At 48.1% G+C, this 12535-nt stretch overlaps 1 protein-coding gene and 1 long non-coding RNA gene across 2 annotated transcripts; one reads left to right on the forward strand and one right to left on the reverse strand.

The window, feature by feature from the left end:
- Positions 1–1159: 1159 nt before the first annotated feature.
- MARVELD3 (MARVEL domain containing 3) lies at positions 1160–3754 on the reverse strand. Its single transcript, XM_083753104.1, has 2 exons — positions 3472–3754; positions 1160–2391 (listed from the first exon to the last, which is right to left on the reverse strand). The coding sequence occupies exons 1-2, from the start codon at positions 3707–3709 to the stop codon at positions 1778–1780; spliced, it is 852 nt and encodes a 283-aa protein (XP_083609230.1). The 5' UTR covers positions 3710–3754; the 3' UTR covers positions 1160–1777.
- A 377-nt stretch (positions 3755–4131) lies between these two features.
- Positions 4132–10087, forward strand: LOC310851062. Its single transcript, XR_014567553.1, has 3 exons — positions 4132–5296; positions 5416–5476; positions 10031–10087. It is a non-coding gene; the product is annotated as an uncharacterized lncRNA (long non-coding RNA).
- The last annotated feature ends 2448 nt before the right edge of the window (positions 10088–12535 follow it).

Consider the following 12535-nt stretch of genomic DNA (forward strand, 5'->3'; position numbering starts at 1 on the left):
TGCCACAGCACACTGGTTGAAAACCACTGCTTTAACCACTCCACCATCTCCTTCCCTTGTAAGAGGCAGCCAGGAGCTCTGATGACTGTGCTGGAAATGAGATATGGCCCACCTGTGAACTCTACAGCTGCCTTTATCATGGGCTACGCTGTCTGAAGCAATTGAACCTGTGCCATCTAGATGTTGAGGATGATGGGAGCTGGGAGTTGAGCATCCCCGCCCCTCAACTGAAGGATCTTTTTACACAGTGGCCCATCTTCCTCTCCCTCCATTTCCCACACTGGAAGAAGGTCCAGACTTATTGTGAAGGGAGAGCCTATGTGGAATAACTTAACTATGTTGCTCTTTTGTTAACACAGGCTGGTACCTAAAACCCAGTCTAACTTGAGATGTTGCACGTTGAGTATAGGATACCTCTATGCCTGCAGGAGGCAGGGTACAAATAGGTTGAAAAACACAATTCCTACAATAATTGTGCTTTCTGGCCCTTAAAGTAGGCATAGCAGAGGGTGGCAGTCCTACTGGGTTGGGTATTGCTCAAAAAATTGTCACATTAAAGCAATGGCCTTCCAGATGTTGCTGTACTAGAATCATCATCCTTGACCATTTAGCATGTTGCCTGGGGCTGATGGGCGAACTACATGTGGAGGGCCCCTGTTTCCCAGCTCTTTCTTCAAAGGTTTCTCAAATCTCGCCTTCCTTTCTGAGGGGTGGGTGTGGGACTAAGCTACAGAAAAAGTTTTATTGGACAAATGTTTTTGGATATGCAATATTGTCCTTTGGGGACCATAGTAACTGCCAGACTTTGGGAGACAGCCTTCTATGATCTGTTGAGAGAATGTTGGTGTAATGTGTCAAAAAAGCTCTAGAGTTTCAAGGAAGAGAGTACTAAATGCTCAGTTAAATAGGACCTCAGGGAATGTAGGTGTTCCAAGGTGTTGCAGTTCTTCTGTGTGTATTGCTGGAAATGCAGTTAAATGCACCCCTTGGAAGTGAGCTGGCTTTTGCTTGAAGAATGAGTTTCCTCTTCCGCCTCATCACTGCACATCACTGTCAGGTGTTTTTTTGGGGGGGAGATGTTTCTCTACATTGAGACGGTAAAATGCAGCAAACCCAAAGCAAGGAAGTCCAAGATCTCTAGTGTCTTTTGACATACGTATTTAAAGTGAATTACCAAGGTAGCGATTTTATTGTACTATATTCCATAATGAAAACAATTTGAAACAAGACTGTACAGAACATCTAGTAGAAGCATTTGCCTTGAAGGCAAATGTGTAACTTCCTCATCAAGAAAGCAGCTCAATGAGGTGAATGGAAGAAGGAATGAAAAACGTTTTCTCTGGCATTGTAAGAAGGGGTGGGTGGAAAAACACACAGATTTTGCTGGGGGTACCAACAAGATGGCACTTTGCCCCAAGGCATATATTGAAAGTCTCTGGTCAACGGTCTCAATCTAAAGGCATGATCTGAAAGGAAAAAGGAATGCGGAGGGAAGAAAGCAAGTGCTGGTTGGTGATGGGACCAAGTTGGTCTTCTTGCCATTACAGGTGACGTTCTATATTAAAGAGGAGCAGGGAGTAGTCTTGTTAGACTTTGCATCAGTATGTATGATGGGAAAGAAATGGGAGCTTGGAGAATGTTTACAAAACACTGAAGGTAGGGTTTAGACAGAAAGTGATCACTGCCACCACTGTACATGGTTCAAAGGCACTGCTTAGCTTGGCTTAATAGGCTGCTCCATCCTTCTCTCCCTTCAACTCAGGCAGCAGAGGCCAAGCTAGGGCTCATAGCTATGTGATGATGGTTTTGCTTGGAGGGTCCGGACAATCTTGAAGCCACGGACAGCCAACACAACGGCAACAGCGAAGGCCACAATGGCTGCCCCAGCAAAGAAGCCCACAGCAATCTCTGCTCCGTGCAAACTGCAGCCAAAGCCCCTGTAGCCTTTGCTCTGGTAGAGGTTCTCTCGCTCTTTGCACAGAGAGGAGGCATAGATCTCGTGAAGGCGATGGTAGTAGAAGTACAAAGCTGGCACAAGACCAATTGCAATGGCCACATCCAGAATGGCCTCCGCTATCAGCCAGGCTGGGCAATGCCAGGGCACTCGGAAGAGACTAGTCACAATCTGGAAGCAGGCAAAGGCCATCAGCGCCCCTCCAACTGCCATGGTCACCTGGGCCGGTGGCACCTTGAGTTGGTGGAACTGGGCATCCAACTGCTGTGCCTTCTCCCCGTCAGCTCCACTGAGGCCGCTGTAGGCCCCGCCGTATTGGTAGTAGTAAATGCTCCCCAGACTGAAAAGACCAGTGTAGCCACCTGTCGAATTGTAGGAGACTGAGCTGCAGATGACAATCAGCATGCAGAGGAGGAGCTGGAGCTGTTGGCAGCAGGCTAAGAAGAAGCAAGGGCAGAGGGGTGCTGTTAGCGCCATTTCTCTAGTGCTGTGGGGCCCTCAGCCTGTGTGGAAAATGGAGAAACGGGGAAGGCACTTGGCCCCTCCAGGTCCACTCATAGAGGTCAGCTTTGTGGGTAGATTGGATCCCAAATCTTACTGGGGTTAAGGGAGCATATCTGAGCAGGCAGCGACTATCCTTCCTTCCCTGTTTCTACCAGGGCATCTTCTGCCCCAATGCCACATTGAAAGACTTTTCATTCCTGGGGTAGTGACCTCAGAGCTCCCCTTATGTTTCACCCTTAGTTTAAGGCCAGGGATAGGGAACCCCAGGCATCAAATATTGTTTCCTGGGTTCCTCTACATGGCTTTTGGGACTTCCCCAGGCCATGCCCCATGCAAGCCTCACCTCACGCCCCTGCAGTGTTTTACCTGCTGCAAGAATGCCCCCTTGAATTCTGATAATTTATCTTGCTCCCCTGGTGGAGACACAGGGAGAAAGGGATGTGTGAATAAATTATCATTTGTTGCCCCATCCACACTGGCCATATGGCCCCTGTAAAGTTGACTAGAATGGAATATGGCCTTTGGGCTGAAAAAGTTTATTCACCCCTCTTTTCGGCTGGGAGGAAACGGGTGACCTGGCAGCCTCGTGGGTGCCACCCCACTCCCTGGAGGGAGCTTGTGCTGACCACAGAGGCCTGAGGATTGACGGCTGAGCAGCACTCACTCACTGCACCCCTTGCCAGCAAGCTGTGGGGCCACAGGCCTCCCCCTCGCGACTTTTGGGCAGCCTGCGAAGAGGGGGTGGCAGCGTCTGGCTGGCAAGCACCCCGTCCCCGCGAGGCAACAGCCCTTTTGCCCGCCCCATCTGGGGAAGCTGCCAGTGGTTTCACCCACACCGAGCTTGCCAGCGGGCAGCGGCGGGGGAGGAGGAGGAGATACAAACGCACCCCCCCCCCATCGCAGCCCGAGCGCCTCATTCCACGAGGGGAAGGGGGCGTGTCGTCGACATCGTACCGCCCTGACCCACCCCATCGCGGGCCAGTAGGGACATCTAACCCGGCCCGGGCCCTCACCTCTGGCCGTGCACAGGGCGCGACATAGCGGTTTGTCCAGAAGGCCGCCTCCGCCTCGGGCCTCGGCAGGGGCGTCCAAAGAGGCCAGTGTGGTGCCTCGGGAGGGAGGGGGTCGATGCTGCTGCTGGTGCTGCTGCTGCTGTCGCCACGGCCACGGCTGCTCTCCTACCGCCACCACCGCCGGCCGGTCGTGACGCCAGTCCCGCGGCTTCCCGGGTCTCTTCCCGGCGTCCGCCATGGCTCGTAGCCCTGGCGCGCAGGGAGGTCTGGGTGGGGCGTCCCAGGTGAGCGCGGCGGCGCCGCCTCCTGGGCGGAGATTGGCCGGGGCTGGTGTAGGTGGGAGGCAGGTGTCCATCTCGCCTAGGAGCCGCCGCCCGACAGAGGGGGCTCGTCGCTGCCGGCGCTTGCCGAGGGGCGCTTCTCCAGCAGCCGTCGAGGAAGTCAGGGCGGGTCCGTAAAGGCCCAAGGCAGTCCCTGGGCAAACCGCTATTGCTGCCCGGCCAGGCCCGATGTTCGGTGGTCCTGGTGGCCGCTGGCCTTCCTGGTCCCAACACAAGATGCCTTTTTTAAGGATGTAGCGGAAAAAGATGTCCAAGGGCGCCAGGGCTTCTCCGCCATAGGTGCGCCCCTCCCTCCGTCCCCCGCCCGACTCGGCTGCTCGCCCATTTCCCCAACCAAGCACTGCCCCACTAAGCAGCAGTCTCTTGGCACTCTTGGCCATACCTGACTCTGGTAACAATCCGGGATTAGAGGGAAAGGAGAGAATTGGAGATCCTTCTCAGCACCCTGATGGTGGCACTGCCCTTTGCAGCCTTGGGTGGTCTCCCTCACTGGCTTTGTGTTGATTCTGAGCATCAGGGGTGCAGAACTTCCTCATTCTTGTGGGACTGCACAGAAACCACAGGACAGGAAGGAATAGAACCACTGCCACTCAGTGCTTGTCCATCCATGGCTCACCCTCTGCACATCCAGTTGAGCAGGACTACAAAAAGAGCCTAAGCCCATGGGAAGGGCGTGGCTGCTGCCAGCTAAAGCAGAGGCTAGATGATCCTCTGTTCTGACGGTATTCATTCATTCACCTGTTCAGCTAAATGCAGGAGGCAGGGATGAGGAACCTACAGCCCACCACAAAATCCCTGTCACCATCAGGCATGCTGGCCAGAGAAGGCTGATAGGAACTGGAGTCCATCTTGACACCAGAGAAGCCCAGCAGATGGATCAGGCCAAGGTGAGCCCCTCTAGCCCAGCATCTTGTTTCCAACAATGACCAGTCAGACACCACTGAGAGTCCCACAAGCAGGATCAGGATGTTGCCCACCCACAGCAGCTCAGATTTGGCCTCTGGACATGGAGGCTTAATTCAGTGCTCATGGGTATTTGCAGTTGCTAGACTTCTTCTCCTCCATGACTTCATTTTATGATCCTGTTTAAGCTGTCTATCTGCAAAAAAATGCAGTTACTTTTGGTACCTTCATTATTTTGAGCGTGGAACAATTACTCATTTGCTCTACCCAAAAGTAACAAGGGGAAGGGATTTACTTTCTCTCTGTCTTCTCTTACACAAACATAACCCGCTAATCTGGGCAATATAACTGTGTCCCATGATTTCAGAAGCTGATTTCAGAAAAAAGTTACAGTCTTTGTATCCCAGGGGTTCTCACCAAATGCAGCTGGAAAGCAACCTAGAAAGCAACTGAAGCCCATCCAAGGAGGAGACCTTTTCTGCGTTCTCTCCTCCACCTGGCTGCCACCTTCACCACCTTCCTGCTCTGCTTTCCAGCTGGAATTTCAACCAGAGGCTCTCCCGAGAGATTCTCATCCCCAGGTACCATTATCTTGGCTGAAGGCACCTTGTATCTCAAGGGTAGGCAAGAGCAGAGAGCATTATACCACTATGGCTTGATGGGAGGAACCTTTCACTTACTGTCTTCTTTATATTTCAAGTGGTTGCCATGCCAAAGACCTGCCTCCTCTCCATGGCCTGAAGTTCCATGATGCCTTTATGGTGAGGGTGAGGCAAGCATGGGCTCAGGTGTGTGTGAGTTGGCCATTGGTATCTGGGTTCTGAGGGCTTTGGGGAAATGCTAACCTAGTGGCCAGCCAGTGCTGCCGCCTCCCCCCCCCCCCACTGTGGCATTTTTCTAGCCAGATGGTGTCACTCAGGTGAAGCTGGTGAGGTTTGGCTCTGATACATTTCTCCCTTAGCTCTGAACCCTTCATTGAATGATTTTGATGAGGGAGGAAGAGGGGTTCTTTTGCATTTGGGTACTAGATTTTAGGTACTAGCATTTTGTGGAGGCCTCCTCCATAGCACTTTGTGGTCACTGATTCAGCATCTTAAGAAATGCTCTTTGTATTTCTGCTCAGGGGCATTTTGTCCACCTAGGTATCTCTTGGAGACTTGTGGGACTGAAGTACTTTAAGCAGCATTTCTAGAGGCAGAACTTCTGCTTTGCACAATGAGAAGGTCCAAGTGGAATGGTGGAGGCTGCTCCATTAGGGTGAATGGAGTGCAACCCTACCAACCTCACTCTGCCCTCAGCCAGCCCCACCTGGACTTGTGGGTGGGTGGGGTATATGGGGCTTTAACCGTTTTGTCCCCTGTATAGACTTGATTAAGATGGTCTATTTGCATACACACATGCTTAAGCCAGCAGTCTGCATGCCTGTGTTTGGATAGGGGAACTTCCAAGGCCCAAATCCAAATTGGAACCATAGCAGGGAGCAGACAGATAAAGCTGCTCTACCCTGACACCATGGTCATGTTTTGGATTGTGGCCCCCAGCCTGGCAACGTGTAGAAAACAAAAAAAAAACTCCTTCATTTAAGAGCACAGATTCTGTGATAAAATAATTACTGGTATCCTGTTGGAACACCATCACCATCACCTGTTGGAACACCATCACTGCTAGCTGGCAGTGGTGTACTGATTACCATCTAGGTTGCAAAATGTACTCTGACTACTATAAAATTAAGAGCCAGGAAAAAAAGGAGGGGGCTGTGTGTGAATGGGATGTGCTTTTGCTCTATTATGTTTGAAGTGTATAGGCACAAGTTTATATGGAGGGTCCATGTCCCCTTTGTTTCTAAGAGAAGTTGTACTTAAGCATGAGGGTTTTTTTTATGCAATACTGTATGTTAAGAAACCTGCGTTTTCACATGTATTCTATATTACCATTTTTGTATTGAATTGTGGTGGCCTATGGCTTTGAACAAGAAAGTGATACTTTAGTCGGACCCTCAGGGCAGCCTGGAGCCAAAGTTATGAATCACATGCTCTGGACAAACAAAGCTGTGTTGTCCCTCCCTCTGGGCCTTGCTAGGGATTGCTGCTGGGATTTTCCATGAAACTGTAAGAGGGAAGGTGGAAACCGGTAAAACCAAAGCACAGTGTATTTTGCAGTTATCTGGATCCAAAAAGACAAAGCCAGAAGGAACTTGTGTTCCGCATAGATGGCATCCTTGCATCTGATTTTAGGCAGTGGGAGGAGGCTGGGCAGCAGTGCCACGTGGCAAGGATGTTAGGACATATTTGTAGCAATGTCATTGTGGGAAGCTCCCTGCAAGATTTGCTGTTCCAAACTTGAATGATACTGAAGCATAAAACAAACATGCTTTGTGCAACTCCTCCTCAGACTGAACTCTCTGGGAAGCGTTGGCTGCCCTTGGTCTCCATTCTCAGCTGGTGCCCCCCACACTCATTCCTCCAGGCTGCCACTTAACAGACACATTCCCATTTCCTATCATTACATCTTCCATAACTCTTTATGAAATAAAATATTCTCTTGCATTCAAATAAGCCCCTTCCCATCTCTGTCAAGGTTGTCACAAAATGTCATTAGTGCATTGTGCATGGGAATGGGGGTGTCTAGTATTTTATCTGAAACTGCTCGACTTCAGTGTTTGATTACACAACCTCTGGAGATACTTTTGTTCATTCTGTGGGTTCTTAAGATACAGTACATTAGTTCTCGCTGGTTGTAACAAGCAGCATTTTCAGCCACTGTGAATGGGATGTTTTGCTTTAACATTACTTCCTGTAGGCCGAGCAAAATCATTAAAACATCAGCAAACATGTTTATAGCAGAATGCTCTCCTAATTAGTCATGGTTCCTTTCACTTTAGTGTCCTTTCATGTGAAGTTGGCTGACTCTTTCAGTAGCAAGCAGGTGAAGGGAGGGCAGCAGTCAGCCTGTTTGAAGGGCATCTTCTTAAATTTCCATGACCTGCCCTAGTGTGAGGTGGGGTCAGTAAGGTGCATGTCCATGAAAGGGGCAGTAAGCCTGCCAATCTTACCATGGAACTGGGGTGGAGAGAGAGAGACTTAATTTATCTCTACAGACACTATAAACCTAATGGGGGAACAAGAGCTGTTGGGAGTGTTTATGCTTAGAGTCCTTCTGCCTTATGCTCTGCCTGCACATACATACAAATAAATAAATTGTGTATCCCAAAGACACCACAAGCCTTCACACAGCAGCCTTCATTCCAAAGAAACCAAACCCATGGTATGTGTTGGGACCCCTGAAACTTTACCGCTTGGAGATTGGGTTGCACATAACAACACTTCCTAGAATCTGCAGAACTTTCTGAAATTCCACAAGTTTTGATTTTGAGGTAGGCAATTGGCACAATGTTATTGTAACAACATCAGCTTCCTTTGAGTCCATCAGCTTCTATCATATTTTCCCATCTTTTTAATGTATTTATTTATTGGTATTGGTATTGGTATAGGCATTATAAGGTTGCAGGGCAAGTAAGGAAGGCACAAAAATAATGGTTGGTATTTGATGCTAGTTCCACTCTGAGCAGACCCACTGAAGCTAATGGTCATAACTAACTTAAATTCATTCAAGGTGATGGAAGGTCATGTGAGGAAGACCTGCTTGGTAGTGGCTATCAAGTTCAGGAACACACTTCCTGGGAATTCAGCTACCACCAACATCACCCCAACTTCTTTCATCTGCTTTGCATGTAGAATGTCCCAGGTTCAATCCCTTATAGCAGGCTTCCTCAACCTTGGCCCTCCAGATGTTTTGAGAATATAATTCGCATCATCTCTGACCACTGGTCCTGCTAGCTAGGGATTATGGGAGTTGTAGGCCAAAAACATCTGGAGGGCCGAGGTTGAGGAAGCCTGCCTTACAGCATCGACTCAGGAGAGTATACATGCAGAACTGCAAAAAATGCTAAAGATCTCTTTCATAAAAAACCAGAGGCCTACCTTCTGGGAATAACAGATTTGGATATTCCACAAAAGAGGAAGGGTATCTTTTTATATGCGACGATGGCAGCAAGAGTTTTGATTGCAGCAAAATGGAAGAGTAATGAAATCCCCTCTATACAAGATTGGATCCAAAAGCTGACAGAATATGCCAAATTAGATGGTTTATCAGAAAAAATAAAGAATAAATCAAAACAGGAATTTGTTTCAAAATGGGAGGTTTTCAAAAAAATTCTGAAAAATAAATATAGTAGTTTAAATTCTGTTGCAGCATTCGAGGAACTTCAGTAATAGTTGCAAGGTAGATATAAGAAATTAGATTTATTGAGAATAAGTTTAATTATGATAAAGGTGTGTATTGGCAATAAGTAATATGGATTCGAAATATGGAATAGACGGGAGGTTGTGTCTTTAGTGTTAAGACCAATAGATGTTTTATTGTTTGCTAAGAAAATTATGTGTCTATGGTTATTTTTGTAATTTGTGTGTAATTTGGTATTTGTGTTTTTTTTCTTTTTTCTTGTTGTATAAATAAAAAACTTTATTAAAAAAAAAGGAAGCCTGCCTTACAGCATCACCAGGTAGGGGTAGGAGAGAACCTCCTTTCCTGAAACTTGGTGAGCCATTGCTGCCAGTAGCTGCAGGCAGTATTGAGCTAGATAGACCAATGGTCTGACTCTCAGGTAGCTTCCCATGTTCCAATGATGAGTGAAAATATTTCTCTTTCATTGGGTACTTGCTTAGGACACCTGTTTCGTTTTGTTCTCCTTTCTGTGATTTTTGCTGGTGTTTATACTGCTCTAGCATTAGGTATTCCTTTTTTTTGTATGTATTTGTTTGCTCCCCCAGACTTACCATTTTTGGTGCTGAAATAGCAGCGGATGCTTCTTCTAAGACCCAAATGTTTGACTGCAGTCCTGTAAGATGGTGGCTGGTGCTTGGGAAGGGGAGCAGGTACAAAAGACAAGCTTTCAGCTGCAGCAATACAGAAGGATCCCTGTTGCTGGTTCTTTCAAATCATGGCACTTTGCTTTTTCTAGCACCCCTTGAACTGCCTGAGTGTTCCTTTGCAGTTTGGCATCCAGTGAAATGCAGCGTCATGAGCCAATAACACTTTCTGTGCTGTTGCGATTGCTGTTGTCATGTCTGGAATAAACTTTGCTAGATCCTGGCCATTCCTAGAAATCTTTGTACATCAACCTTATTCTTTGGACCAGGCATTCCAATGCTGGCTTTGATTTTAGTTGCATCAGGTATTAGGCCATCTTTGGTTAACCTATGTCCTCAGGATTTAATTTCTGACATGACAAATCTGCACTTTTCATTCTGTTTCAGGTTCCTCTCCCAATACCTGTCTGGAATTGGCTTCAGGCATTCTTGCTGATGTTTACCTACTATGATGTTGTCAGTTCAACATATGACGCCATCATACAGGGGGCCTCTTTAGTCATTACCATTAAGTGGCTCTTGAAAACATTTCTTGTTTTGTTTGGCCTTTTATTGACTTTCTATGTGAGTTAGTAATGTAGTTGCTGCTGCTTTACTGTATGGTGACTGGTTTAAACTAAATGCTCCTTTTAAAATATTTTATTGTTTGCTAACTTTTGTAAAGTTAATGTGTAAATGTATTAAAATGGCAACTAGATCAGCCTTTGGTACCTATATGGAGCTGAAGCGATACCAAATGGTAATTAAGAGAAAATTCATCACTAATGATCCAAATGTCCTAAATCGGAAGCATGAGAGGCAGATCCTGCAAGAAGGAAGTTTCTGATTAGTAGCCTTGAAGAGCTGCAATGACACTTGGCTGTTTTGCAATCAACTGCATGAGCCAGTGTGGTGTAGTGGTTAAGAGCGGCAGACTCGTAATCTGGTGAACTGGGTTTGCAGCTCCGCTGCTCCACATGCAGCTGCTGGGTGATCTTGGGCAAGTCACACTTCTTTGAAGTCTCTCAGCCCCGGACTTCCAGTCGGCGCCAGCGTTTAATGGCGGTCTTAGCCTCAAGCTCCGAGGCAAGACTGCTCCGCGAGTTCGGGTCTGACCCGCTACGGCGAGCGGGGGACCCCTAAAATCACAGGCGCTGAAGCCTGTGAGCAAGGAGATTCGGTGGGCACCTTTGCGCCCCTCGGTACTGCGAAAGAGCCTTTTTAAAGGCTCCGGAGCGGCATCGGGAGTGAGCGCGGTGCTGAGAATCGCTACCCAGCCCGCGGAGCGAAGCCGCGTCGCCATTAACGGAGAGCGCCGATTCCTTCCTGAAACTACAGATGGACAGCAACACCCGTGAGTAAGAACAAGAAAATAAAGTTTAACGGGACACTAAATTTGGATCTGGCTGAAAGCGGGCAAGGCATAAATTAAGGAAGTCTGCCTCCCGGAACTGCATGACTAACTAAGCAACGAAAAAGAAAGCTGCATTTAAATGAAAATCCCCTTTTACATTGTTAAACCTGACATCGAAAGTGGACCTCCCCCCCCCCCCCCGGGCAGGAGAAGGGGGGAAGAAAAAATGGGACTTTGTGAACCTGCCTTAATTTAGTTCGGACGGGAAACCTCGTACTGTCGACCCCCCTGGCCAGGACTGCCTGATTAGCGCGTGCCTGAAAGTGATCTGTCAAACAGATTGTGGATACAAAGTAGGACCTTATTTGACAGAAAGTAACGGCTCTAGTGGACTTAAAAATTGTAAAAATTGCAACACCTCTGACTGAGACAAAGTAAGGGTCCAGGCTGACTTTTGGAACTTTTCATTGTTGCATGCTATATGCTCCTTTGTGGTTTATTTCCATTTGGATACAATTTACTCCCTCTAGAGGACAAAAGGGACACAGTTGCATTAAGGAAGAAATAGTGGGATTTTCCACTTGTAAACTTTTCCTGTGAGAACGACCTTGGCTATGAGCAATCCAGTGGAGGAAATATCAACAAGATCTAAAACAAAACAAGCACAAAAGAAAAGAGGCTCCACGTCAGGACTACCAGCTGCACAGGAAAAAACAACAACAGCATCAATGGAATCTATGACACAGGCACTACTTAAAATAAATCAATCTTTGGAGGCACTGACAAAGCAATCTACGGACAACTCTAAGAAACTGACGGAATTGACAACAAGACTGGATTTGAACACAACAACAATTTCATCTAATACTGATTCTATAAATAGGTTAATCCAGGAAAGCACGTTTGATGGGATAGTGAGCTGCTTGTGCGTAAAAGCTTGATCCCTCTGGGGTTTGGCTGGTCATCCAAACCGAGGCACTAACGGAGCCCCCAAAGCATGACTCCGTCAGTCGCTGGTAGAATCTGACAGTGGGCGTCTACGGAATTTACGCCAACATAAAAGCTGTTTGACGGACATGCGCCTTCGTGACTCTCTGCGTGACAGTTTCCGGCGAAGGGTGGGAGTTCCTAATGGGGGTTTTGTTACCTCTTCGCTATTCTCACTAGAAGTATCCCAGAGCCTCCCCTCCGCTGTGACTCCTGCACTCCCCCTGCTGGTTCCTTCCTCTGCTGCAGATTCTCTCCTATTCTCCTGGAGCCTGTCCACCACCTGTCCCTCCGATGGCAGTTCCCTGACATCCACCTCCCCCCCAGGGCCCCCTTCACCCCCTCCCGCCTCCTCTCCCACTGGCGGTGAGGGCGGAAAGCCCCTGAAGGAACTCTCCTCGTCATCCGAGGATTCAAACACTTCTAGCCACGGCGTACCGTCTCTCTCCCCGTCTTCCTCTTCTTCGTCGGAGTCGGCTTCCTCACCCACCCCTGACTCTGGGAACCCTTCAAACTCTCCTTCCTCATCGGTGGTCCCAAAGTGTTCCCTTCTAAATCGTGCTACGGGTTGC

This window comes from Podarcis gaigeae (assembly GCF_964106915.1).
Source record: "Podarcis gaigeae genome assembly, chromosome: 8".
Lineage (NCBI taxonomy): Eukaryota > Metazoa > Chordata > Lepidosauria > Squamata > Lacertidae > Podarcis > Podarcis gaigeae.